Raw genomic sequence first — 25,996 nt, 5'->3', positions numbered from 1 at the left:
TACACATTGGTGCAACGACAGTGCTTTTTTCACGAATGCGCTTGTAAATCATCACCCGTTTGGAGAAGTAGGCTGTGATTCGATGAGAAATTAACAGGCACCGCATCGATTATATGCAACGCAGGACACGCTAGATAAACTTGTAATATCATCAACCATGTGTAGTTAACTAGTGATTACGTTAAGGTTGATTGTTTTTTATAAGATAAGTTTAATGCTAGCTAGCAACTTACCTTGGCTTCTTGCTGCACTTGCATAACAGGTAGTTAGCCTGCCACGCAGGCTCCTCGTGGAGTGAAATGTAAGGCAGGTGGTTAGAGTGTTGGACTAGTAACCGGAAGGTTGCAAGATCGAATCCCTGAGCTGACATGGTAAGAATCTGTCGTTCTGCCCCTGAACAAGGCAGTTAACCCACCGTTCCTAGGTCGTCATTGAAAATAAGAATGTGTTCTTAACTGACTTGCCTAGTTCAAGGTAAAAAAATAGAAATAAAAAAAATCGTCCACAGTCGGTGTCCAAAAATGCCGATTACCGATTGTTGTGAAAACTTGAAATCGGCCCTAATTAATTGGCCATTCCGATTAATCGGGCGACCTCTACTTCGAACAGTTTTTCTTCCAGTGACCGGACTCAAAGCATGACAAACACAGACCCTCCCATCTAGTGTGCAAGCGTAGAGTGGTTTGTACCATTACACACCTTGCAGTATTTCCTGTAAGATTACCCTTGGTTAGGTGGGTGCTGCGGTCTTACTGTTGTCTGAGTGTTCTGCGTTAGCACACGATCAAGTAGGCTTATCAAGGTTTGCATGCAGTTTCCCTCAGTTTGATTAGAGGGTGTGACAAGTACTTCACTCTGGCTTGGAGAAACTGGACAAGATCTCACTTCATCTTCAAGTACAGGCGTCTGGACATGTGGCCACCTGTCTCACAGCAGCAGGGTGCTTTGACCTGGTCAGCATTCTGGCTTTCATTTCAGACTGATACTCATCTAGACGTTCTTGTATCTCAGCTGCTGTCAACCTATCAGCTGTTTGGAACTTTAAAACCGCAGAAAGAGAAGGATCTGGGCAGTGTTTCACAAACATCCTCGTTACCTCTCGGCCGGAGCTCTCTGTGTCGACCCTGCCTCCTCAAAACACTCGTCAGCCACATCTACTCCCTTGTTCAGACGGATCCAGTACTCCATGGCATTTTCTCCTAGTACGGGCAAAGTGTTATAAAAATCGCCAAGAGGCATAGACGAATATGTTGACTCACTGAAATGCTGTTTCTGTATATCCATGATCACTTTAGGGTTCTTGTGAGGTTTCAGAGATGTATTGCTGCGGAGTGTTATCTTTACAATGTCTCTAGCTCTCCCCATAAGCTTGGACATAACCTCCTGTGACTGTTCTATGACCGGCACCCCCCTTCTCCTCAGGTAGGCGTCCATGAGCTCCTCCCATTCATGTACTGAGTACTTGTCAGACCCCTCCCCTCTGAAGCATGGAGGCTCTCTCACGTCAGACTGCATGACCAACTTCATACCAAATAAATTAAAGGGAGGGTGTGTCAGTGAATGTCTGGCCTGCACTGAGCATGTGCGCCTCGATCCTCCTTCCTCCCTAATTTGATCTGATATAGACTGTCCTATCTGATGAGTGAGTTGTGTGATAAGATTGGCCACCTCTGAACTATCTGAGGGAGTGTCACTAGGCATAATTACAGGAGCTGAGGGTGTGTCGTTAGGCACCCGAGTAGAGCAAAAATGTAGTGAATCTACAACATCTATAATTCTAGCTGGGGTCTGAGGCAACTCCCTGAAAAACCTCCCTCTCCCAAGACCCAGTTCAAGCTCATCATGTAACGGCTGTCGTCTGAAGAAGTGGACCAAGGTGCAGCGGAGTTAGTGTTCATTATTAGAATTTAATATAAACAACGTGAACACTATACAAAACAAGAAAAGAGCAAACCGACAGCAAACAGTCCTGTCTGGTACAAAACACTGACAGAAACAATTACCCACAAACCCAAAGGAAAAAACATGCTCCTTATGTGTGACTCCCAATCAGCAGCAACGAGCTTCAGCTGTGCCTGATTGGGAGCCACACACACACACACACACACACGGCCCAAAACAAAGAAATACAAAAACATAGAAAAAGGAACATAGAACGCCCACCCAATGTAACACCCTGGCCTAACCAAAATAAAGAACAAAAACCCCTCTCTATGGCCAGGGCGTTACACTTCACTGGAAACACGGTCTCCTTTTCCAACAATATAAGTCATATTCACTATATGATACACAAATAAATGGATGAGTAATTAAATTAAATATATGTATCAACAATTTTAAATGAATCAGAGTTAATCTAAGAGATAAACCCAACACAAAATCAATTTCTTTGCTTGTGTGCAAGAGATTTCACTTCCAACCTATCTATAGCATAGCAACTCCCGGTGACCAACCTGGTGTTGATCAACGGCGATTCACAATGATCCACGTTGATCTGGGTAACGGGACCAATGTTACCGGTACTGTACCGGTACCTTTCTGCGTTGTGTTCTGGTGAGGTGTAGGTGGAAGACTGCAGATTGTCTCTCTTTTAACGACTGCATGGAATGTATACAAATACATGGCAAAGGTTAATACTGCCTTCTGGACTCCCATACACAAGTATACTTGCCTCTCCTCATCACTCTATGAGCAAAACCACATCAACAAAAAAATGCATTGTACAAAATGCACATGTTCATATTTTCAAAAGACTCACATTTAATTGTATAGATGTTGTACACCAATCATTTGCTAATAACTACTAAATATTTCTTAGAGAGAGTGTACTATTGTACCATTATACCTGAGGTATACTCATGAGGCAACAACGCCATTTTTGACATGACCGGACAGGTAACAAAATGAAAAACAGCTTACTAGGCACATTAAACACAAAATTGTCACATTCCACAACATACCTGCATGGAATGGATACAAATACAAGGCAGAGGTTAATGCTGCCATCTGGACTCCCATACACAAGTATATCTGCCTGATAAAAGACAAAAGAGTGCAGAATGCATACATGAACACATACCTCTCCTCATCACGCTCTGAGCAAACTGAGGAGTAAAAGCATGGCTCCCGTTGATGACATCACAGCATTAACACCATTTACAAAATAAATACAATAAAATAGTTAACTCTTGAAAGTAATGTAACACATCTCAAAATAACCTTAAAATAATAAATGAAAATAAATGAGGGGTTTTCAGGGAAATTCATAAAGTATATTTTACACTTGTTACATTCACCCCTCCTGAATTTCACCAAAATCCTGAATGCATATTAAACAGGATATAAAGCACAAGGGACAGCAAACTCTTCTGAGTCACTACTGGCACAAGTGAACACCAAGATCTCATCTTCGGTCTCTGCTATACAAGCCATTTGCTGGGCAGATTCAGAGGAATCTAAGCTTGGTCAGGCCCAAGAACCTCCTAAAGTATATTTTACACCTGTTACATGTACATTTAAGGGCCAGACGTGCTCCCCTGTTCTGGGCCAGTTGTAATTTTCCCAAGTCCCTCTTTGTCACACGTGACCACACGACTGGGCAGTAGTCCAGGTGCGATAAAACTAGGGCCTGTAGGACCTGCCTTGTTGATATTATTGTTAAGAAGGTAGAGCAGCGCTTTATTATGGACAGAACTCTCCCCATCTTAGTTAATGTTGCATCAATATATTTTGACCATAAGTTTACAATCCAAGGTTACTACAAGCAGTTTAGTCTCAACTTGCTCAATTTCCACATTATTCATTACAAGATTTAGTTGAGGTGTAGGGTTTAGTGAATGATTTGTCCCAAACACAATGCTTTTAGTTTTTGAAATATTTAGGACTAACATTCCTTGCCACCCATTCTGAAACTGACTGCAGTTCTTGTTAAGTGTTGCAGTCATTCCACTTGCTGTAGAAGCTGACGTGTATAGTGTTGAGTCATCCGCAGACATAGACACACAGGGTTTACTCAGAGCAAGTGGCAGGTCATTAGTAAAGATTGAAAAAAGTAAGGGGCCTAGACAGCTGCCCTGTCCTCCCCAATTAAGATGCCACCGGCCGCTTATGTTCTATAGGATCTATCTACCCTGTGACAACACAGACTCTCCCTGGTCGTTGTCCTCCACACAGTCTCCTTATGTTAAACCAGACCTCAGACAATGTCAGTGCCTCAACCATAAATGGTTACACAAGCCCATTGACAAATGACAGTAGTAGAAAAGTTATCAGTAGATCTGGTGGCAAAGAGAAGCGCTTCCCGTGTTTGTTCTGTGGGAAAGTCTTCAGTTTCCCCAAACAGGAGGAGATCCACCAGAGGATGCGTAGAATTGCTCCGAAAGTGACTTTTTCGGACTTGAATGCCAAAACATTCAAGAGATAAACGTGCTCAAAGTTGAGCCTTTTTGCATACCCCACCATACCATGATAATGCCATGTCTTCATTACTGGAAAAGACAAACAGCTGAGATTGCAACGTGGTCTCAGAGCATTTCATATTATTCTGTACGTAAATCCGAGACACTCCATTTAGTATGATATGTTATGAATTACAATTCGTATGATATGTTATGAATTGCAATTCATACAATATGTTCCGATTTGCAATTTATACAATATGTTACGAATTTGCAAAACGTATGATATCTTACGAATTCCAATTTGTTGTGGCTAACGTTAGCTCTAGGGGTTAGGATTAGGGGTTAAGGTTAGGGGTTAAAATCGCACCCGTGTGTCAATCTAAGTAACATAATAAAAACATCTAAATCAAAATCCGTCAGTTTAAGTTAGAGATATCTGTGGTGGAAGGTGGCCGAGCTACAAAGGTGTTTGTTAGACCATGAGACATCCCAAAAATCGGTCTTCTCACAAACGTCTGTAGCATCTGAACGGTTTGGCCTAAAAATATTATGACCACTCTATGGAAAGGGGAGACTCACAAACACAATGTTGTTTTCCAGGACTCGTCTGAAGGTAACCCATACAAACAAATGGAAGTATGGAGGTAGTTTTGTGCCCCCAAAAATATGGGGTTCAATATGTGTAAAATATATATGTACAGTACCAGTCAAAAGTTTGGACACACCTACTCATTCAAGGGTTTTTATTTATTTGTACTATTTTCTACCTTGTAGAAAAATAGTGAAGACATCAAAACTATGAAATAACACATATGAAATCATGTAGTAACCAAAAAAGTGTTAAACAAATGAAAATATATTTTAGATTTGAGATTCTTTGCACACTCTTGGCATTCTCTCAACCAGCTTCACCTGGAATGCTTTTCCAACAGTCTTGAAGTAGTTCCCACATATGCTGAGCACTTGTTGGCTGTTTTTCCTTCACTCTGTGGTCCAACTCATCCCAAACCATCTCAATTGGGTTGAGGTCGGGTGATTGTGGAAGCCAGGTCATCTGCAGCACTCCATCACTCTCCTTCTTGGTCAAATAGCCCTGACACAGCCTGGAGGTGTGTTGGGTCATTGTCCTGTTGAAAAACAAATGATAATCCCACTAAGCGCAAACCAGATGGGATGGCATATCGCTGCAGAATGCTGTGGTAGCTATGCTGGTTAAGTGTGCATTGAAATCTAAATAAATCACAGAAAGTGTCACCAGCAAAGCACCCCAACACCATCACATCTCCTCTGCCTTCTAGGCAGAGTTGCAAAGAAAAAGCCATATCTCAGACTGGCCAATAAAAATAAAAGATTAACATGGGCAAAAGAACACAGACACTGGACAGAGGAACTCTGCCTCGAAGGCCAGCATCCTGGAGTCGCCTCTTCACTGTTGACGTTGAGACTGGTGTTTTGCAGGTACTATTTAATGAAGCTGCCAGTTGAGGACTTGTGAGGTGTTTGTTTGTCAAACTAGACTCTAATGTACTTGCCCTCTTGCTCAGTTGTGCACCAGGGCCTCCCACTCCTCTTTATATTTTGGTTAGAGCCAGTTTGCCCTGTTCTGTGAAGGGAGTAGTACACAGCATTGTACGAGATCGTCAGTTTCTTGGCTTTTTCATACATGGAATAGCTTTCATTACTCAGAACAAGAATAGATTGACGAGTTTCAGAAGAAAGTTATTTGTTTCTGGCCATTTGGAGCCTGTAATCGAACCCACAAATGTTGATGCTCCAGATACTCAACTAGTCTAAAGAAGGCCAGTTATATTGCTTCTTTAATCAGAACAACAGTTTTCAGCTGTGCTAACATAATTGCAAAATGGTTTTCTAATGATCAATTAACCTTTTAAAATGATCGACTTGGATTAGCTAACACAACGTGCCATTGGAACACAGGAGTGATGGTTGCTGATAATGGGCCTCTGCACGCCTATGTAGAAAATCTGCCATTTCCAGCTACAATAGTCATTTACAACATTAACAATGTCTACACTGTATTTATGATCAATTTGATGTTATTTTAATTGACAGAAAATTTGCTTTTCTATCAAAAATAAGGACATTTCTAAGTGACCCCAAACTTTTGAACGGTAGTATATATATATATATATATATATATATATATATATATTATACAGTTGAAGTCAGAAGTTTACATACACCTAGGCCAAATACATTTAAACTCAGTTTTTAACAATTCCTGACTTTTAATCCTAGTAACAATTCTCTGTCTTAGGTCAGTTAGGGTCACCACTTTATTTTAAGAATGTGAAATGTCAGAATAATAGTAGAGAGAATGATTTATTTCAGGTTTTATTTCTTTCATCACATTCCCAGTGGGTCAGAAGTTTACATATACTAATTGAGTGTTTGGTAGCGTTGCCTTTAAATTGTTTAACTTGGGTCAAACCTTTCGGGTAGCCTTCCACAAGCTTCCCACAATAAGTTGGGTGAATTTTGGCCCATTCCTCCTGACAGAACTGGTGTAACTGCGTCAGGTTTGTAGGCCTCCTTGCTCGCACAAGCTTTTTCAGTTCTGCCCACAAATTTTCTATAGGATTGAGGTCAGGGCTTTGTGATGGCCTCTCCAATACCTTGACTTTGTTGTCCTTAAGCCATTTTGAAACAACTTTGGAAGTATGCTTGGGGTCATTGTCCATTTGGAAGACCCATTTGCGACCAAGCTTTAACTTCCTGACTGATGTCTTGAGATGTTGCTTCAATATATCCACATCATTTCCCTACCTCATGATGCCATGTATTTTGTGAAGTGCACCAGCTCCTCCTGCAGCAAAGCACCGCCACAACATGATGCTGCCACCCCCGTACTTCACGGTTGGGATGGTGTTCTTTGGCTTGCAAACCTCCCCCTTTTTCCTCCAAACATAACAATGGTCATTATGGCCAAACAGTTCCAGAGGACATTTCTCCAAAAACTTTGATCTTTGTCCCCATGTGCAGTTGCAAACCGTAGTATGGCTTTTTTTATGGTGGTTTTGGAGCAGTGGCTTCTTCCTTGCTGAGCGGCCTTTCAGGTTATGTCGATATAGGACTCGTTTTACTGTGGATATAGATACTTTTATACCTGTTTCCCCCAGCATCTTCACAAGGTCCTTTGCCGATGTCAACATCGGCCCGATGTCTAGTTTAACGCCGATGTGCAAAACCGATGTCAAAGCTGACGTGCATACCTATATAACGTAGGTAGATTACGTTATGACCGCACAAAAAATATAGAGCTACACATGCAACACAGCATTCCTAACCTAGCCCACAATGTCTGCTGTGTGGATCGAGCAGTCATTTGAAAGAGTAAGAAAATTGCAGCGAGACAACTCAAAGACAAAATCCATTAATGCCAAGATAATGGAATTCATTGCCCTTGACAACCAACCGTTCTCTGTCATGGATGATGTTGGTTTTCGCCGACTGGTTGAGCACCAGGACACACTACCAAGCAGGCGCTATTTTTCAGATGTTGCCCTTACACAGTATTGTTGAAACTCACATCCATGAGCTACTTGCACTGTATTAGCTTTACAACTGACATTTGGACCAGCGATGTCAGCTGCACTATGAGTCTGACAGCACAGTGGGTCGACGAGGATTTCGTACTGAGGAAAGCCGTATTACATGCTCAAGAATGTGCTGGTTCTCATACCGCTGTTGCCATTTCAATGGCATTTGAGAACATATTTGAAACTTGGAAACATGAACACTCCTAGCTCCATTCGAACAACTGACTCGAGAAATTAGCTCAACTGCGTCTGCAGCAGACGCGATACCCTGTCATGGCATTGAAACGCCTGCTCAACAAAAATGCCAACACAGACCGTCGGGTTAACTTGGAGAAGTACTCTACTAGAGGCTGTGAACAAGCAATTCGTTGGCATTTTCTCTGAGCCTCTACTGTGTCGCCACCATGCTCGATGCAAGCTACAAGGACCGCTATTTCGATGCAGACAAGAAACAGGGTTTACGTGAAATGTTATAGAAACAGCTGGACAAGATGGAAATGGACACAGTGACAGTGCGCACCAAGGAAGAGAGGCCACGGACAGACAGAGCTGAAACAGCTTGACATGTATGATGAAATCCTGGTTGAGACAGAACAAATGAACAACAAAACAGCACAGCAAGTAAGTGAAAGAAATAGGTTTTGATTATGTTTTACTGGTAATGGGGACATACGTAAACTCCAACAAAATAACTTTTGGGTCAGTGTGTGTGTGTGAGAGAGAGTTTCAACTATTTAACTATACTAGAATGCTTAAAAGGCAGCAAAAATGTTTAATATCGGTTATCGGTATCGTTTTTTTGGCAAGGAAAATATCGGATATCGGTATTGGCCAAAAATGTAATATCAGTGCATCCCTAATTGTAATCCTTTTAAAAATATTAAATGAGGGTTGTATTCAATGGAGAGAGATGCTATGCTACCAGCCTCATTCCATTAATATGCATCTCGGGACAACTCTAATATTGACGTATATGCTGATTTGGTGAGTGAGTTTATAAGGAAGTGTATAGGAGATGTTGTACCCACTGTGACTATTAAAACCTACCCTAACCAGAAACCGTGGATAGATGGCAGCTTTCGCGTAAAACTGAAAGCTCGTACCACCACATTTAACCATGGCAAGGCAACTGGGAATATGGCAGAATACAAACAAAGTAGTCATTCCCTCCGCAAGGCAATCAAACAAGCAAAATGTCAGTATAGAGACAAAGTAAAGTCGCAATTCAACGGCTCAGGCACGAGACATATGTGGCTGGGTCTACAGACAATCACGGACTACAAAAGGAAAACCAGCCATGTTGCGGACACCGACGTCTTGCTTCCAGACAAACTAAACACCTTCTTTTCCCACTTTGAGGATAATACAGTGCCACTGACGCGGCCCGCTACCAAGAACTGTGAGCGCTCCTTCTCCGTGGCCGACGTGAGTAAGACATTAAACGTGTTAACCCTCGCAAGGCTGCCGGCCCAGATGGCATCCCTAGCTGCGTCATCAGAGCATGCGCAGACCAATTGGCTGATGTGTTTACTGACATATTCAATCTCTCCCTATCCCAGTCTGCTGTCCCCACATGCTTCAAGATGGCCACCATTGTTCCTGTACCCAAGAATGCAAAGGTAGCTGAACTAAATGACTATCGCTCCGTAGCACTCACTTCTGTCACCATGAAGTGCTTTGAGAGACTAGTCAAGGATCATATCACTTCTACCTTACCTGACACCCTAGACCCACTTCAATTTGCTTACCGCCCCAATAGGTCCAGAGACAATGCAATCGCCATCACACTGCCCTATCCCATCTGGACAAGAGGAATACCTATGTAAGAATGCTGTTCATTGACTATAGCTCAGCATTCAACACCATAGTACCCTCCAAGCTCATCAATAAGCTTGAGGCCCTGGGTCTCAACTAGAGGTTGCCCGATTAATCGGAATGGCCGATTAATTAGGGCCGATTTCAAGTTTTCATAACAATCGGTAATCGGCATTTTTGGACACCAATCATGGCCGATTACATTGCACTCCATGAGGAGACTGCGTGGCAGGCTGACTACCTGTTATGCGAGTGCAGCAAGGAGCCAAGGTAAGGTGCTAGCTGGCATTAAACGTATCTTATAAAAAACAATCAATCTTAACATAATCACTAGTTAACAACACATGGTTGATGATATTACTAGTTTATCTAGCTTGTCCTGCATTGCATATAATCGATGCGGGGCCTTAATTTATCATTGAATCACAGCCTACTTCACCAAACGGGTGATTTAACAAGCGTATTCGCAAAAAAGCACTGTCGTTGCACCAATGTGTATATAACCATAAACATCAACTCCTTTCTTAAAATAATTACACAAGTATATATTTTTAAACCTGCATATTCAGTTAATATTGCCTGCTAACATTAATTTATTTTAACTAGGGAAATTGTGTCACATCTCTTACGTTCTGTGCAACAGAGTCTGCGTATATGCTGCAGTTTGGACTGCCTGGCTTGTTGCGATCTGTGTGAAAGCCATTTCTTCCTAACAAAGACAGCTAACTTCGCCAAACGGGGGATGATTTAACAAAAGCGCATTTGCGAAAAATAGCACAATCGTTGCATGAATGTACCTAACCATAAACATTAATGCTTTCTTAAAATCAATACACAGAAGTATATATTTTTAAACCTGCATATTTAGTTAAAAGAAATTCATGTTAGCAGGCAATATTAAACTATGGAAATTGTGTCACTTCTCTTGCGTTCATTGCACGCAGAGTCAGGGTATATGCAACAGTTTGGGCCACCTGGCTCGTTGCGAACTAATTTGCCAGAATTTTATGTAATTATGACATAACATTAAAGGTTGTGCAATGTAACAGCAATATTTAGACTTATAGATGCCACCGTTAGATAAAATACGGAACGGTTCCGTATTTCACTGAAAGAATAAACGTTTTGTTTTCGAAATGATAGTTTCCGGATTTGACCATATTAATGACCTAAGGCTCGTATTTCTGTGTGTTATTATATTATAATTAAGTCTATGATTTGATAGAGCAGTCTGACTGAGCGGTGGTAGGCAGTAGCAGGCTTGTAAGCATTCATTCAAACAGCATCAACTCCCGAGATTAAGCTGGCAATACTAAAGCGCCTATTAGAACATCCAATAGTCAAAGGTAAATGAAATACAAATGGTATTGAGAGAAATAGTCCTATAATAACTACAACCTAAAACTTCTTACCTGGGAATATTGAAGACTCATGTTAAAAGGAACCACCAGCTTTCATATGTTCTCATGTTCTGAGCAAGGAACTTAAACGCTAGCTTTTTTTTACATGGCACATATTGCACTTTTACTTTCTTCTCCAACACTTTGTTTTTGCATTATTTAAACCAAATTGAACATGTTTCATTATTTATTTGAGACTAAATAGATTTTATTGATGTATTATATTAAGTTAAATAAAAGTGTTCATTCAGTATTGTTGTTTGTAATTGTCATTATTACAAATATATATATATATAAAAAATTGTCCGATTAATCGGTAGCAGCTTTTTTGGTCCTCCAATAATCGGTATCGGCGTTGAAAAATCATAATCGGTCGACCTCTAGTCTCAACCCCGCCCTGTGCAATTGGGTCCTGGACTTCCTGACAGGCCGCCTCCAGGTGGTGAAGGTAGGAAACAACATCTCCACTTCGCTTATCCTCAACACTGGGGCCCCACAAGGGTGCATGCTCAGCCCCCTCCTGTACTCCCTGTTCACCCATGACTGCGTGGCCATGCACACCTCCAACTCAATCATCAAGTTTGATGACAACACAACAGTAGTAGGCTTGATTACCGACAACGACGAGACAGCCTACAGGGAGGAGGTGAAGGCTCTCGGCATGTGGTGTCAGGAAAATAACCTCTCACTCAACGTCAACAAAACAAAGGAGATGATCATGGACTTCAGGAAACAGTAGAGGGAGCACCACCCTATCCACATCGACGGGTCAGCAGTGGAGAAGGTGGAAAGTTCCTCGACGTACACATCACAGACAAACTGAAAGGGTCCACCCACACATACAGTGTGGTGAAGGAGGTGCAACAGCGCCTCTTCAACCTCAGGAGGCTGAAGAAATGTGGCTTGTCACCTAAAACCCTCTAATTTTTACAGATGCACAATTGAGAGCATCCTGTCGGGCTATATCACCGCCTGATACGGCAACTGCACCGCCCACAACCGCAGGGTTCTCCAGAGGGTGGTGCAGTCTGCAAAACGCATCACCAGGGGCAAACTACTTGCCCTCCAGGACACCAACAGTACCCGATGTCACAGGAAGGCCAAAAAGATAATCAAGGACAACAACCACCTGAGCCACTGCCTATTCACCCCACTACCATCCAGAAGGCGAGGTCAGTACAGGTGCATCAAAGCTGGGACCGAGACTGAAAACAGCCATCACTCGCACAGAGGCGCTGCTGCCTACATACAGACTTTAAATCACTGGCCACTTTAATAATGTTTACATATCTTGCATTACTCATCTCATGTGTATATACTGTATTCTATACTATCTATTGCATCCTAGCCTTCGCCGCTCTGACATTGCTCATCTATTATATATTCTTATTCCAATGGTTAGAGCGTTGGACTAGTAACCGAAAGGTTGCAAGATCGAATCCCCGAGCTGACAAGGTAAAAATCTGTCGTTCTGCCCCTGAACAAGGCAGTTAACCCACTGTTCCTAGGCCATCATTGAAAATAAGAATTTGTTCCTAACTGACTTGCCTAGTTAAAAGGTAAAATACAATAAATAAAAAATACATTTCCTTTACTTAGATTTGTGTATATTAGGTATTTGTTGTGGAACTGTTAGATATTGCTGCACTGTCGGAACAAGAAGCACAAGCATTTCGCGACTCCCGCAATAACATCTGCTAACTATGTGCATGTGACCAATAAAATTTGATTTGATATAAAGTGGTTTTTCCTCAGAGTTGCCGGGACATCTTATATCCGTACACTCGTAACAACTTAAGCATTACGAAACTATTATTCGATCAAATAAACCCACATAGCCATAAAACAATTTGTTGACCAAATTCGACACTCTCATTGACCGAACAAAAACTCCTTGCTTGGTTGGCGAAACGACGAAAAAAACGCCACCTGCTGGGAGGAGACAGATTTTCTGTCGAGTTGGGCATGTCTCTTCCTCTCTGGTATTAGAAACTGTGACGAAAGCGGTTAGTCTGACGGAAAATCACACGAAGAAGAAAACGGAAGTGAACAGTGACCAAGAACAATTTCCACATTAGCGTTTTTATTGTTGTTATGTAGACGTTTATGAACACCTTGGTACTCAAAATATGACTCATTTAACTACCCAGCATCACATACTTACCCAATGTAGTGTTTAATTCGCATCGCAGACAGGATTTGGTTGATAGATGTATCTAGGTAACGCTAACTAGCTGCTAACAATGGCTAACTGTATGGTTTTTCACTCTCAAATAGCCTCCATTATGGAGGTGCTAGCGAATACAGCCGTGGCAGACATCTGTAAACTCGTAGACGACGACTATGCAGTGTTTCGTTTGGAAATAACTCAAAGCCAGAAAGAAAACAGGACATTACGGAGGAAACTACAGCTATTGGAACAGAAGGTGACACGGGAGCGCGCAGAGAGGACAATGCGAGAGCGCGTCCTCGGCAGTCGCCCCAGTAGTGTCAAGATCCTCGACCGATACAGAGGAATGGCAAGAGGTACATTTTGCACAAGGCTGGGGCTGTCGCCCTGTTCCCGTCTGCGCATGTGTTCAGATGTATATTACCCAGAATTGTGTCTTGGTCAGTTTTTGGATAGTATGCAATGATTCCTCTGATTACTTATCTTGTGCAGACATCATATTCAAACCAGATTCTTGATTTACTGCATTTCCTATTATTTACTCAATGAAAACAATAAATTGATTGTTTCATGCATCATATCTATAAATTGTATATGAATAAGTTATACGGTGTTGCCTTACATCCTTGCCAATTCTAGACATTGTCAATTGGGTACAATATACAATTGAGCATTGACAGTAGCTAATCTAACCACCTTTTTTCCGCCCAATTAAATCTCCGGTGAAGGAAATCTCACTGGCGGCTACAGGAGCTTTGTGAAGCCAGGGGGACACAATACATGGAGAGATGACCAACCAATCACTGTTGATGAGGAGAGTGGAACCTCAACCCAGCATGTTATCATGATAGAGGTTAGTGTAATAGTTTTACATCAAAATTACAGTACATCAAATGTGGCCAATTTATTTCAGAAAGGCTCCCCTCAGCTATTTACATGTACAGTACCAGTCAACAGTTTGGACACACCTACTCATTCAAGGGTTTTTCTTTATATTTACTATTTTATACATTGTAGAATAATAGTGAACACATCAATCTATGAAATAACACATATGTAATCATGTAGTAACCAAAAAAGTGTTAAACAAATCAAAATATATTTTATTTGACATTCTTCAAAGTAGCCACCCTTTGCCTTGATGACAGCTTTGCACACGCTTGGCAAGGAGTTCCCACGTATGCTGAGCACTTGTTGGATGCTTTTCCTTCACTCTGCGGTCCAACTCATCCCATACCATCTCAATTGGGTTGAGGGTGTGTGATTGTGTAGGCCATGTCATCTGATGCACCACTCTATCACTCTCCTTGTTCAAATAGCCATTCAACAGCCTGGAGGTGTGTTGGGTCATTGTCCTGGTGAAAAACAAATGATAGTCCCACTAAGCGAAAACCAGATGGGATGGCGTATCGCTGCAGAATGCTGTGGTAGCCATGCTTGTTAAGTGTGCCTTGAATTCTAAATAAATTCAAGGCACACCTGCAAAGTACCCCCAAACCATCACACCTCCTCCATGTTTCACCGGAACCACACATGCGGAGATCATCCGTTCACCTACTCTGCGTCTCACAAAGATACGGCGGTTGGAACCAAAAATCTCACATTTGAACTCATCAGACCAAAGGACAGATTTCCACCAGTCTAATGTCCATTGCTCATGTTTCTTGGCCCAAGCAAGTCTCTTCTTCTTATTGGTGTCCTTTAGTAGTGGTTTCTTTGCAGCAATTCAACCATGAAGGCCTGATTCACACAGTCTCCTCTGAACAGTTGATGTTGAGATGTGTCTGTTACTTGAACTCTGTGAAGCATTTATTTGGGCTGCAATTTCTGAGGCTGGTAACTCTAATGAACTTATCCTCTGCAGCAGAAATACGCGGTCTTCCTATCCTGTGGCGGTCCTCATGAGAGCCAGTTTCATCATAGCACTTGATGGTTTTTGCGACTGCACTTGAAGAAATGTTGTTATTGAAATGTTCCGTATTGACTGACCTTCATGTCTTAACTTCTTTGGGATAGGGGGCGGTATTTTGACGTCCAGATGAAAAGCGTGCCCAAAGTAAACTGCCTGCTCCTCAGGCCCAGAAGCTAGGATATGCATATAATTGGATTTGGATAGAAAACACTCTAAAGTTTCTAAAACTGTTAAAATAATGTCTGTGAGTATAACAGAACTGAAATGGCAGGCGAAACCCCGAGGACAAACCATCCCCCCCGAAATAATTCATCCTACCACTGATTTCAATGCAGACTCGACAGCCTTGGTTTCTCAAATGATTGCCTCACCTGGTTTACCAACTACTTCTCTGATATAGTTCAGTGTGTCAAATCGGAGGGCCTGTTGTCCGGACCTCTGGCAGTCTCTATGGGTATGCCACAGGGTTCAATTCTCGGGCCGACTCTCTTCTCTGTATACATCAATGATGTTGCTCTTGCTGCTGGTGATTCTCTGATCCACCTCTACGCAGACGACACCATTCTGTATAATTCTGGCCCCTCTTTGGACACTGTGTTAACTAACCTCCAAACGAGCTTCAATGCCATACAACTCTCCTTCCGTGGCCTCCAGCTGCTCTTAAACGCAAGTAAAACTAAATGCATGCTATTCAATCGATCACTGCCCGCACCTGCTCGCCCGTCCAGCATCACTACTCTGGACTAGAGGTCGACCGATTAATCGGAATGCCCGATTAATTAGGGCCAATTTCAAGTTTTCATAACAATCGGTAATCGGTATTTTTGGCCACCGATTTGACGATTTAAAAATAAAATAAAAAATATGTTTTTACATTTTTTTATTATAATATTTTTTAACTAGGCAAGTCAGTTAACCTGTTATGGATAGGGGGCAGTATTTTCACGGCTGGATAAAAAACGTACCCGATTTAATCTGATTATTACCCCTGCCCAGAAACTAGAATATGCATATAATTATTAGCTTTGGATAGAAAACACTCCAAAGTTTCTAAAACTGTTTGAATGGTGTCTGTGAGTATAACAGAACTCATTTGGCAGGCCAAAACATGAGAAGATTCTGTTCAGGAAGTACCCTGTCTGACCATTTCTTCCCCTTGTTGATTCTCTCTATCCATTACAAAGGATCTCTGCTCTTACGTGACACTTCCTACGGCTTCCATGGGCCCTCAGAGCCCGGGAAAATGCTGAATGACGTAATTCAAAGCCCTGGCTGAAACACACGAGCGCTTTTGCTAAGTGGTCTATCAGCAGACAAAAGGCTTAGGCGCGTGCCCGAGTCGACCCCGTGATGTATTTTCTTTCGGCTGTTTACCTAATTGCAGATTCCCGGTCGGAATATTATCGCTTTTTTACGAGAAAAATGGCATAAAAATTGATTTTAAACAGCGGTTGACATGCTTTGAAGTACGGTAATGAAATATTTAGAAATATGTCGTCACGAAATGCGCCATGCGTGCGACCCTTATTTACCATTGGGATAGTGTCTAGAACGCACGAACAAAACGTCGCTGATGGAACATAACTATGGATTATTTTGGACCAAACCTACATTTGTTATTGAAGTAGAAGTCCTGGGAGTGCATTCTGACGAAGAACATCAAAGGTAATCAAACTTTTCTAATAGAATATCTGATTTTGGTGAGTGCTAAACTTGCTGGGTGTCTAAATAGCTAGCCCTGTGATGCCGGGCTATCTACTGAGAATATTGTAAAATGTGCTTTCACCGAAAAGCTATTTTAAAATCGGACATATCGAGTGCATAGAGGAGTTCTGTATCTATAATTCTTAAAATAATTGTTATGTTTTTTGTGAACGTTTACCGTGAGTAATTTAGTAAATTCACCGGAGGTTTGCGGGGGGTATGCTAGTTCTGAACGTCACATGCTAATGTAAAAAAGCTGTTTTTTGATATAAATATGAACTTGATTGAACAAAACATGCATGCATTGTATAACATAATGTCTTAGGGTTGTCATCTGATGAAGATCATCAAAGGTTAGTGCTGCATTTAGCTGTCTTCTGGGTTTTTGTGACATTATATGCTAGCTTGAAAAATGGGTGTCTGATTATTTCTGGCTGGGTACTCTGCTGACATAATCTAATGTTTTGCTTTCGCTGTAAAGCCTTTTTGAAATCGGACAGTGTGGTTAGATTAACGAGAGTCTTGTCTTTAAAATGCTGTAAAATAGTCATATGTTTGAAAAATTGAAGTTTTCGGATTTTAGAGGAATTTGTATTTCGCGCCATGCCCATCATTGGATATTGGAGCAGGTGTTCCGCTAGCGGAACATCTAGATGTAAGAGGTTTAAGAACACATTCTTATTTTCAATGACGGCCTAGGAACGGTGGGTTAACTGACTTGTTCAGGGGCAGAACGACAGATTTTTACCTTGTCAGCTTGGGGATTCAATCTTGCAACCTTACGGTTAACTAGTCCAACGCTCTAACCACCTGCTTTACATTGCACTCCACGAGGAGCCTGCCTGTTACGCGAATGCAGTAAGAAGCCAAGGTAAGTTGCTAGCTAGCATGAAACTTATCTTATAAAAAAACAATCAATCATAATCACTAGTTAACTACACATGGTTGATGATATTACTAGTTTATCTAGCCTGTCCTGTGTTGCATATAATCGATGCGGTGTGCATTCGTGAAAAAGGACTCGTTGCTCCAACGTGTACCTAACCATAAACATCAATGTCTTTCTTAAAATCAATACACAAGTATAAGACGGAGCTGCTCTTCCTCCCGGGGAAGGACTGCCCGTTCCATGATCTCGCCATCACGGTTGACAACTCCCTTGTGTCCTCCTCCCAGAGTGCTAAGAACCTTGGCGTGATCCTGGACAACACCCTGTCGTTCTCCACTAACATCAAGGCGGTGACCCGATCCTGTAGGTTCATGCTCTACAACATTCGCAGAGTACGACCCTGCCTCACACAGGAAGCGACGCAGGTCCTAATCCAGGCACTTGTCATCTCCCGTCTGGATTACTGCAACTCACTGTTGGCTGGGCTCCCTGCCTGTGCCATTAAACCCCTACAACTCATCCAGAACGCCGCAGCCCGTCTGGTGTTCAACCTTCCCAAGTTCTCTCACGTCACCCCGCTCCTCCGCTCTATCCACTGGCTTCCAGTTGAAGCTCGCATCCGCTACAAGACCATGGTGCTTGCCTATGGAGCTGTGAGGGGAACGGCACCTCCATACCTTCAGACTCTGATCAGGCCCTACACCCAAACAAGGGCACTGCGTTCATCCACCTCTGGCCTGCTGGCCCCCCTACCTCTGAGGAAGCACGGTTCCCGCTCAGCCCAGTCCAAACTGTTCGCTGCTCTGGCACCCCAATGGTGGAACAAGCTCCCTCACGACGCCAGGACAGCGGAGTCAATCACCACCTTCCGGAGACACCTGAAACCCCACCTCTTTAAGGAATACCTGGGATAGGATAAAGTAATCCTTCTAACCCCCCCCCTTAAAAGATTTAGATGCACTATTGTAAAGTGGTTGTTCCACTGGATATCATAAGGTGAATGCACCAATTTGTAAGTCGCTCTGGATAAGAGCGTCTGCTAAATGACTTAAATGTAATGTAATGTAAATGTATATATTTTTAAACCTGCATATTTAGTTAATATTGCCTGCTAACATGGATTTCTTTTAACTAGGGAAAATGTGTCACCTCTGCAACAGAGTCAGGGTATATGCAGCAGTTTGGGCCGCCTGGCTCGTTGCGAACTGTGTGAATACTATTTCTTCCTAACAAAGACAGCCAACTTCGCCAAACGGGGGATGATTTAACAAAAGCGCATTTGCTAAAAAAGCACAATCGTTGCACGACTGTACCTAACAAAGAACATCAATGCCTTTCTTAAAATCAATACACAGAAGTATATATTTTTAAACCTGCATATTTAGCTAAAAGAAATCCAGGTTAGCAGGCAATATTAACCAGGTGAAATTGTGTCAGTTCTCTTGCGTTCATTGCACGCAGAGTCAGGGTATATGCAACAGTTTGGGCCGCCTGGCTCGTTGCGAACTAATTTGCCTGAATTTTACGTAATTATGACATAACATTGAAGGTTGTGCAATGTAACAGGAATTTTTAGACTTAGGGATGCCACCCGTTAGATAAAATATGGAGCGGTTCCGTATTTCACAGAAAAAATAAACGTTTTGTTTTTGAGATGATAGTTTCCGGATTCGACCATATTAATGACCTAAGGCTCGTATTTCTGTGTTTATTATATTATAATTAAGTCTATGATTTGATAGAGCAATCTGACTGAGCGGTGGTAGGCACCAGCAGGCTCGTAAGCATTCATTCAAACAGCACTTTTGTGCGTTTTGCCAGCAGCCCTTCGCAATTCTTCAAGCATTGCGCTGTTTATGACTTCAAGCCTATCAACTCCCAAGATTAGGCTGGTGTAACCGATGTGAAATGGCTAGCTAGTTAGCCGGGTGCGCGCTAATAGCGTTTCAAACGTCACTCGCTCTGAGACTTGAAGTAGTTGTTCCCCTTGCTCTGGTTGGGTAACGCTGCTTCGAGGGTGGCTGTTGTCGATGTGTTCCTAGTTCGAGCCCAGGTAGGAGCGAGGAGAGGGACGGAAGCTATACTGTTACACTGGTAATACTAAAGTGCCTATAAGAACATCCAATAGTCAAATTTATATTAAATACAAATCGTATAGAGAGAAATAGTCCTATAATTCCTATAATAACTACAACCTAAAACTTCTTACCTGGGAATATTGAAGACTCATGTTAAAAGGAACCACCAGCTTTCATATGTTCTCATGTTCTGAGCAAGGAACTTAAACGTTAGCTTTTTTACATGGCACATATTGCACTTTTACTTTCTTCTCCAACACTTTGTTTTTGCATTATTTAAACCAAATTGACCATGTTTCATTATTTATTTGAGGCTAAATTGATAGTATTTATGTATTATATTAAGTTAAAATAAGTGTTCATTCAGTATTGTTGTAATTGTAATTATTACAAATAAATGTTAAAGAAATTGGCTGATTAATCGGTATCGGCTTTTTTGGTCCTCCAATAATCGGTATCGGCGGTGAAAAAAATCATAATCGGTCGACCTCTACTCTGGACGGCTCTGACTTAGAATACGTGGACAACTACAAATACCTGGGTGTCTGGTTAGACTGTAAACTCTCCTTCCAGACTCACATTAAGCATCTCCAATCCAAAATTAAATCTAGAATCGGCTTCCTATATCGCAACAAAGCATCCTTCACTGATGTTGCCAAACATACCCTCGTAAAACTGACCATCCTACCGATCCTCGACTTCGGCGATGTCATTTACAAAATAGCCTCCAACACTCTACTCAACAAACTGGATGCAGTCTATCACAGTGCCATCCGTTTTGTCACCAAAGCTCCATACACTACCCACCATTGCGACCTGTACGCTCTCGTTGGTTGGCCCTCGCTTCATACTCGTCGCCAAACCCACTGGCTACAGGTTATCTACAAGTCTCTGCTAGGTAAAGCCCCGCCTTATCTCAGCTCACTGGTCACCATAGCAGCACTCACTCGTAGCACGCGCTCCAGCAGGTATATCTCTCTGGTCACCCCCAAAGCCAATTCCTCCTTTGGTCGTCTTTCCTTCCAGTTCTCTGCTGCCAATGACTGGAACGAATTGCAAAAATCTCTGAAGCTGGAGACTCATATCTCCCTGGGAATCGAACCCACAACCCTGGCATTGCAAACACCATGCGTTGCAAACACCATGCTCTACCAACTGAGCTACAGGGAAGGCCCTTAACTTACCTCATTTGCACTCACTGTATATAGACTTTTTGTTGTTTGTTCTACTGTATTATTGACTGTATGTTTTGTTTATTCCATGTGTAACTCTGTGTTGTTGTATGTGTCGAATTGCTATGCTTTATCTTGGCCAGGTCGCAGTTGCAAATGAGAACTTGTTCTCAACTAGCCTACCTGGTTAAATAAAGGTGAAATAAAAATAAAAAAATGTAAAAAATGGCTGGCACTTTTATAATAGGGCGAAATCGTGCCCGATTGCAGTTCCTAGGGCTTCCACTAGATGTCAACAATCTTTAGAAAGCGTTTCAGGCTGGTTTTTGGAAAAATGAGCCATAAATTGTAGTTTTTCTTGGTGGCTCCCATTTTGGCTGTAGTGTTTCCAAGCGCGTGAATGAGAGCGCGTTCTTTGGTATTTTTCTCCGGTAAAGACAATAACGATTCTCCGTCTTAAATTTGATTGTTTGTTTGCGTATTAGGGTACCTATTGTTTGGATAAGTTTATTGGTAATGTTTGGGATTCATTTTGAAGGAGGGAAAACCCGAGTGGATTATTGACTAAAGCGCGCCAGCTAAACTGAGTTTTTATGGATATAAAGAAGGACATTATCGAACAAAAGGACCATTTGTAATGTAACTGGGACCTTTTGGAGTGCCAACAGAATAAGATCTTCAAAGGCATATATTATATCGCTATTTCTGACTTTCGTGTTGCAACTCCCTGGTTGAAAATGATTTGTTATGCATTTGTGTGCTGGGCTCTGTCCTCAGATAATCGTATTGTTTGCTTTCGCCATAAAGCCTTTTTGAAATCTGACGGCGGCTGGATTAACAACAAGTTAAGCTTTATTTTGATGTATTGCACTTGTGATTTCATTAAAGTTTAATATTTATAGTAATTTAATTTGAATTTGGCACTCTGCAATTTTACCGGAAATTGTTGAAATGGGATGGTAGCGTCCCACTAATCCGCAAGAAGTTAAAGTAATGATGGACTGTCGTTTCTCTTTGCTTAGTTGAGCTGTTCTTGCCATAATATGTACTTGGTCATTTACCAAAAAGGTCTATCTTCTGTATACTACCCCTACCTTACCAAAACACAACTGATTGGCTCAAACACATTAAGAAGGAAAGAAATTCCACAAATGAACTTTTACAAGGCACACCTGTTAATTGAAATGCATTCCAGGTACCTCATGAAGCTGGTTGAGAGAATGCCAATAGTGTGCAAAGCTGTCATCAAGGCAAAGGGTGGCTACATTGAAGACTCAAATATAAAATATATTTTGATTTATTTAACTTTTTTTGGGTTACTACATGATTCCATATGTGTTATTTCATAGTTTTGATGTCTTAACTTTTATTCTACAATGTAGAAAATAGTAAAAATAAAGAAACCCTGGAATGAGTAGGTGTGTCCAAACTTTTGACTGGTACTGTATGTAAATAAGGTATCTGTTTTTAATATTTAATACATTTGCAAAAATGTGTAAATAACTGTTTTCACTTTGTCATTATGGGGTATTGTGTGTAGATTGCTGAGGATTTTTATTGAAGAATCTCAATATTGACATATATTTTGATTTGTTTAACACTTTTTTGGTCACTACATGATTCCATATGTGTTATTTCAAAGTTTTGATGTCTTCACTATTAATGTAGAAAATAGTCAAAATAAAGAAAAACCTGAGTAGGTGTCCAAACTTTTGACTGGTACTGTACATCCTTATTTCTCTGCCATAGGGGAGCTTGTCAGACTTCTCTACGACATTGTTATCCAATTCCACTCATGTACCAGTAATAACCTCCTCTCTTCTTCTGTCAGTCTACAGATACAGGGGTTGCAGGTCCTGGGGTCAAGCAGGAGAGAACTGAAGGAGAGGACACAAGACACAGCAGAGACATCCAGACTGGATTGACTGGAGCGCCCCCTGTATCCAGGGAGGACCCCACCGCCTTGCCTAAGCCCAGGACCCAACACAGCATCACGGAGGTCAGTGGAACGCCGAACACCGTCCTCAAGTCAGAGACAGACACCGAGACTTTAACTGTAACACACAGGCTCTTACCCACAGGATCTGACCACAGATCAGACTCAGAGAGACTGGAGCTGGGGCCACTGGGCTGTCCTCCTGCTTCCAGCTCAGAGTACTTACCGGTATTTCACCAGAGCCAGAGGACGGTTCATTCCTGTGGAGATGGTGACGCGTTAGACACTGGTGTTGATGACCTGCCTTGTTCTTACGCTACAGAGATGGACACTGGCAACATATCCTTGGGTTTAGAGACACAGACTCATCTGTTTAGAGAGGACTGGAACCAGTACAGCAGTAGTGTATACTCTGAAGAATGCCTAGATAAGAAACGGGAGGTTATAGTGGTAGACGAGGTGAAAGTGGAGGGCGAAGCTCCTCCCACATGGAATGCAGATAGTCACCTAGGAGATGGACACTCACAGGGTAGAGATTTTTTAGATTACCGAGAAAGCTTGGACACAAATATAAATGTTGTCACCCACTCCCCTTTACACGCATTCAGGGATCGTGTCCCAGTGTCCACGTCGATGGCACCTTCCGATTCACACGGCTGTGTCGTTTTCGATCAAGTGTTGAATTCAAACGACAGGGCTAGAGCCCAGGCTCAGGGAGAGGGAGCCACATCCGGCAATAGTAAAGAGAAACGGTTCCTCTGCATGTTCTGTAACAAAGGCTTCAGCTGCCCCCAGAAAGTGGAGATCCACCAGAGGGTCCACACAGGGGAGAAACCCTACAGCTGTACCCAGTGTCATATGTGCTTTTCCCAGGCTTGTCACCTAAAGAGGCACCAGAGGGTCCACACAGGGGAGAAACCCTACAGCTGCCCCCATTGTGAGAAGAGGTTCTCCCGCCAGGACCAGCTGAAGATGCACCTGAAGGTCCACACGGGAGAGAGGCCATTTGCATGTACGCACTGCAGGAAGAGGTTCTCAGAGAGGAGCAACCTCAGGATACACCAGCAGAAAAACCATTCCACTATGTAACATAGGAAGTACCCATTCCACTCTATAGCGTCTGACGTTTCGATCAAACCCAGCATTAAAGACAGATTAATTTTCAGTGTTATCAGCAGAAAAGATCCACAGATGCATTTAGAATAACGAGAGTAACAGATTTCAATGTTGAATATTTGTGGGTAGAATATTGCATCCAGATATTGTGTGATATATAAGCCTAAAAATGTAAAATAAGTGCTTGAGGTGTTCTGGAAGACTGTTTTAAAAATGTACCTCTGTAGGAGATGAGAAATTGAAAAACAGGGAGTACATATGTTTTGAATTGAAATGCAAACAGATTCTAAGTTGGTTGATGTCATAAAAGCGATGGAAAAGTGGAGAGGAACTGGCACGACTGTCTGAATGAGTTGCCAGCATCACAAAACATTTTTGGAGAATGAATATGTTATGGTTACTTTTGTAAGTATTGGCCTAGACCAGGGCTATTCAACTCTTACCCGACGAGGTCCAGAACCTGCTGGTTTTCTGTTCTAACTGATAATTAATTGCACCCACTTGTTGTCCCAGGTCTAAATCACTCCATGAGTAGAGGGGAACAATGGAGAAAAAAATGCACCAGAACTGGCTTCGAGTTCCAGAGTTGAGTTTGAGGGGCCAGACTATATTGAGGGGCCTAGACTATAACATAAGGATGCATTTATGTGTATTACAGATTTAATATTATTTTACTTGGGATGAGATGTTGAATTCGTCTGATGACACCAATACTTCTTAATTTTATTCTAGACAAATTAAATGGGATTTGCCCAGTTAATTTTTTTTGTCAATGAGAACACCTAGGAATTTGGTAGTTTTAACACGGGGTAGTAAAGGAAATTATTTAATTTAATTTTGCCAATAAAATGCATGTGATAGCTTTACATTTTTTTAGGGACAACTTATTTGATTTAAACCAGTTGTCAACATTTAATTACAAATAAAGTTTTGAGATACTAATCATTGAATGAAAATGCCATGGAAAATGTTATTGGGGTTTTGAGCAGCAGTTTCATTTACAACATCTGACCAGTAGATATCAAAAAGTTATTCTGTAAATGTAGCAATGTGTTTGTGATCAAAATTCCTGAAACAAATTCTATTGACCTGATTGCTTTGAGAGCTGGTACAAACGAGATAAAATAATGGGAAATTATCAGATATCTCTGTACAAGAGACCAGATACCCCCGATTTAAAAATAAATTAGTAAATATGTTGTCAGAGTGCTATTTGTAGCAATGATTCTTAAGTATAATAATGGCAAGATTTAGGATCAAGAAAGTTATTGATCTTAACTTGATCACTCTTCTGTCACAGAGAATTTTTCTGCTGCATTAGGAAATTCAAATGAGCCTGGTGAATCCCTGAAAATGATCAGTTCTCTTTCTCTCCATGCAGGGGCAGTCAAGCCATTGGGATCAGTGCTTGCTATAAAAAATAATATTCTCTCTCACTCGCTCAAACGCTAGGCCCTATTACTGCAAAATTCAAATGTACAAAAATGTATCTGAAATGCAGCAGCCATATACATCAACAATTGTCGTTTTACATAGCTTAATAACACAAGATGGATATTGGTCTTCACTAGGCTACTACATACATGTGTATCTTAGGTTACAAATGAACTGTCAAAATTGAATTCAATCGTGGCCTGGGGTGGTCTTGCGGTTAGGGCTGCTGCCTTCAATACTGTTTCGGCGGGGGTTCGATTCCGGCCAACGCATTTCTGGCACAAATAACTCAATCCCCCTGATTGACTTGATTAAGTTACACATTTCAAATATGGACAGTCCAGGGATATTTTACCCCCGATCTTGATAAGAAATTACCATACCAGACACTTTTGGATAACATAAAAAAG

At 41.7% G+C, this 25,996-nt stretch overlaps 2 protein-coding genes across 5 annotated transcripts in view; both read left to right on the top strand.

Moving 5' to 3' along the window:
• Window positions 1-25,996, top strand: part of LOC115190948 (neurotrophin receptor-interacting factor homolog) — a 204,524-nt gene that overhangs the window by 105,686 nt on the left and 72,842 nt on the right. The window lies entirely within an intron of this gene.
• Window positions 13,125-25,102, top strand: LOC115191307 (zinc finger protein 852). 2 transcript variants are annotated; one of them, XM_029749178.1, is made up of 4 exons: window positions 13,125-13,701; window positions 14,074-14,198; window positions 22,932-23,099; window positions 23,910-25,102. In XM_029749178.1, exons 1-4 carry the CDS (start codon window positions 13,419-13,421, stop codon window positions 24,123-24,125), a joined length of 792 nt encoding a protein of 263 aa, XP_029605038.1. In that variant the 5' UTR covers window positions 13,125-13,418; the 3' UTR covers window positions 24,126-25,102. The 2 variants fall into 2 exon arrangements, with proteins under 2 accessions (XP_029605038.1, XP_029605037.1); XM_029749177.1 differs by having other exon boundaries at window positions 22,932-25,102.

This window comes from Salmo trutta, chromosome 4 (genome assembly GCF_901001165.1).
Source record: "Salmo trutta chromosome 4, fSalTru1.1, whole genome shotgun sequence".
Lineage (NCBI taxonomy): Eukaryota > Metazoa > Chordata > Actinopteri > Salmoniformes > Salmonidae > Salmo > Salmo trutta.
Note: the sequence above shows the minus strand (reverse complement) of the source record. Positions and strands in the feature narration are given on the sequence as shown.

Excerpts from the sequence above, each read along its gene's own strand:
- LOC115191307 (XM_029749177.1), top strand. The coding sequence starts at position 13,419 with ATGGCTAACTGTATGGTTTTTCACTCTCAAATAGCCTCCATTATGGAG. Across the intron at positions 13,702-14,073 it reads ATACAGAGGAATGGCAAGAG|GAAATCTCACTGGCGGCTAC; the intron begins GTACATTTTGCA and ends TCTCCGGTGAAG. Across the intron at positions 14,199-22,931 it reads AGCATGTTATCATGATAGAG|TCTACAGATACAGGGGTTGC; the intron begins GTTAGTGTAATA and ends TTCTTCTGTCAG.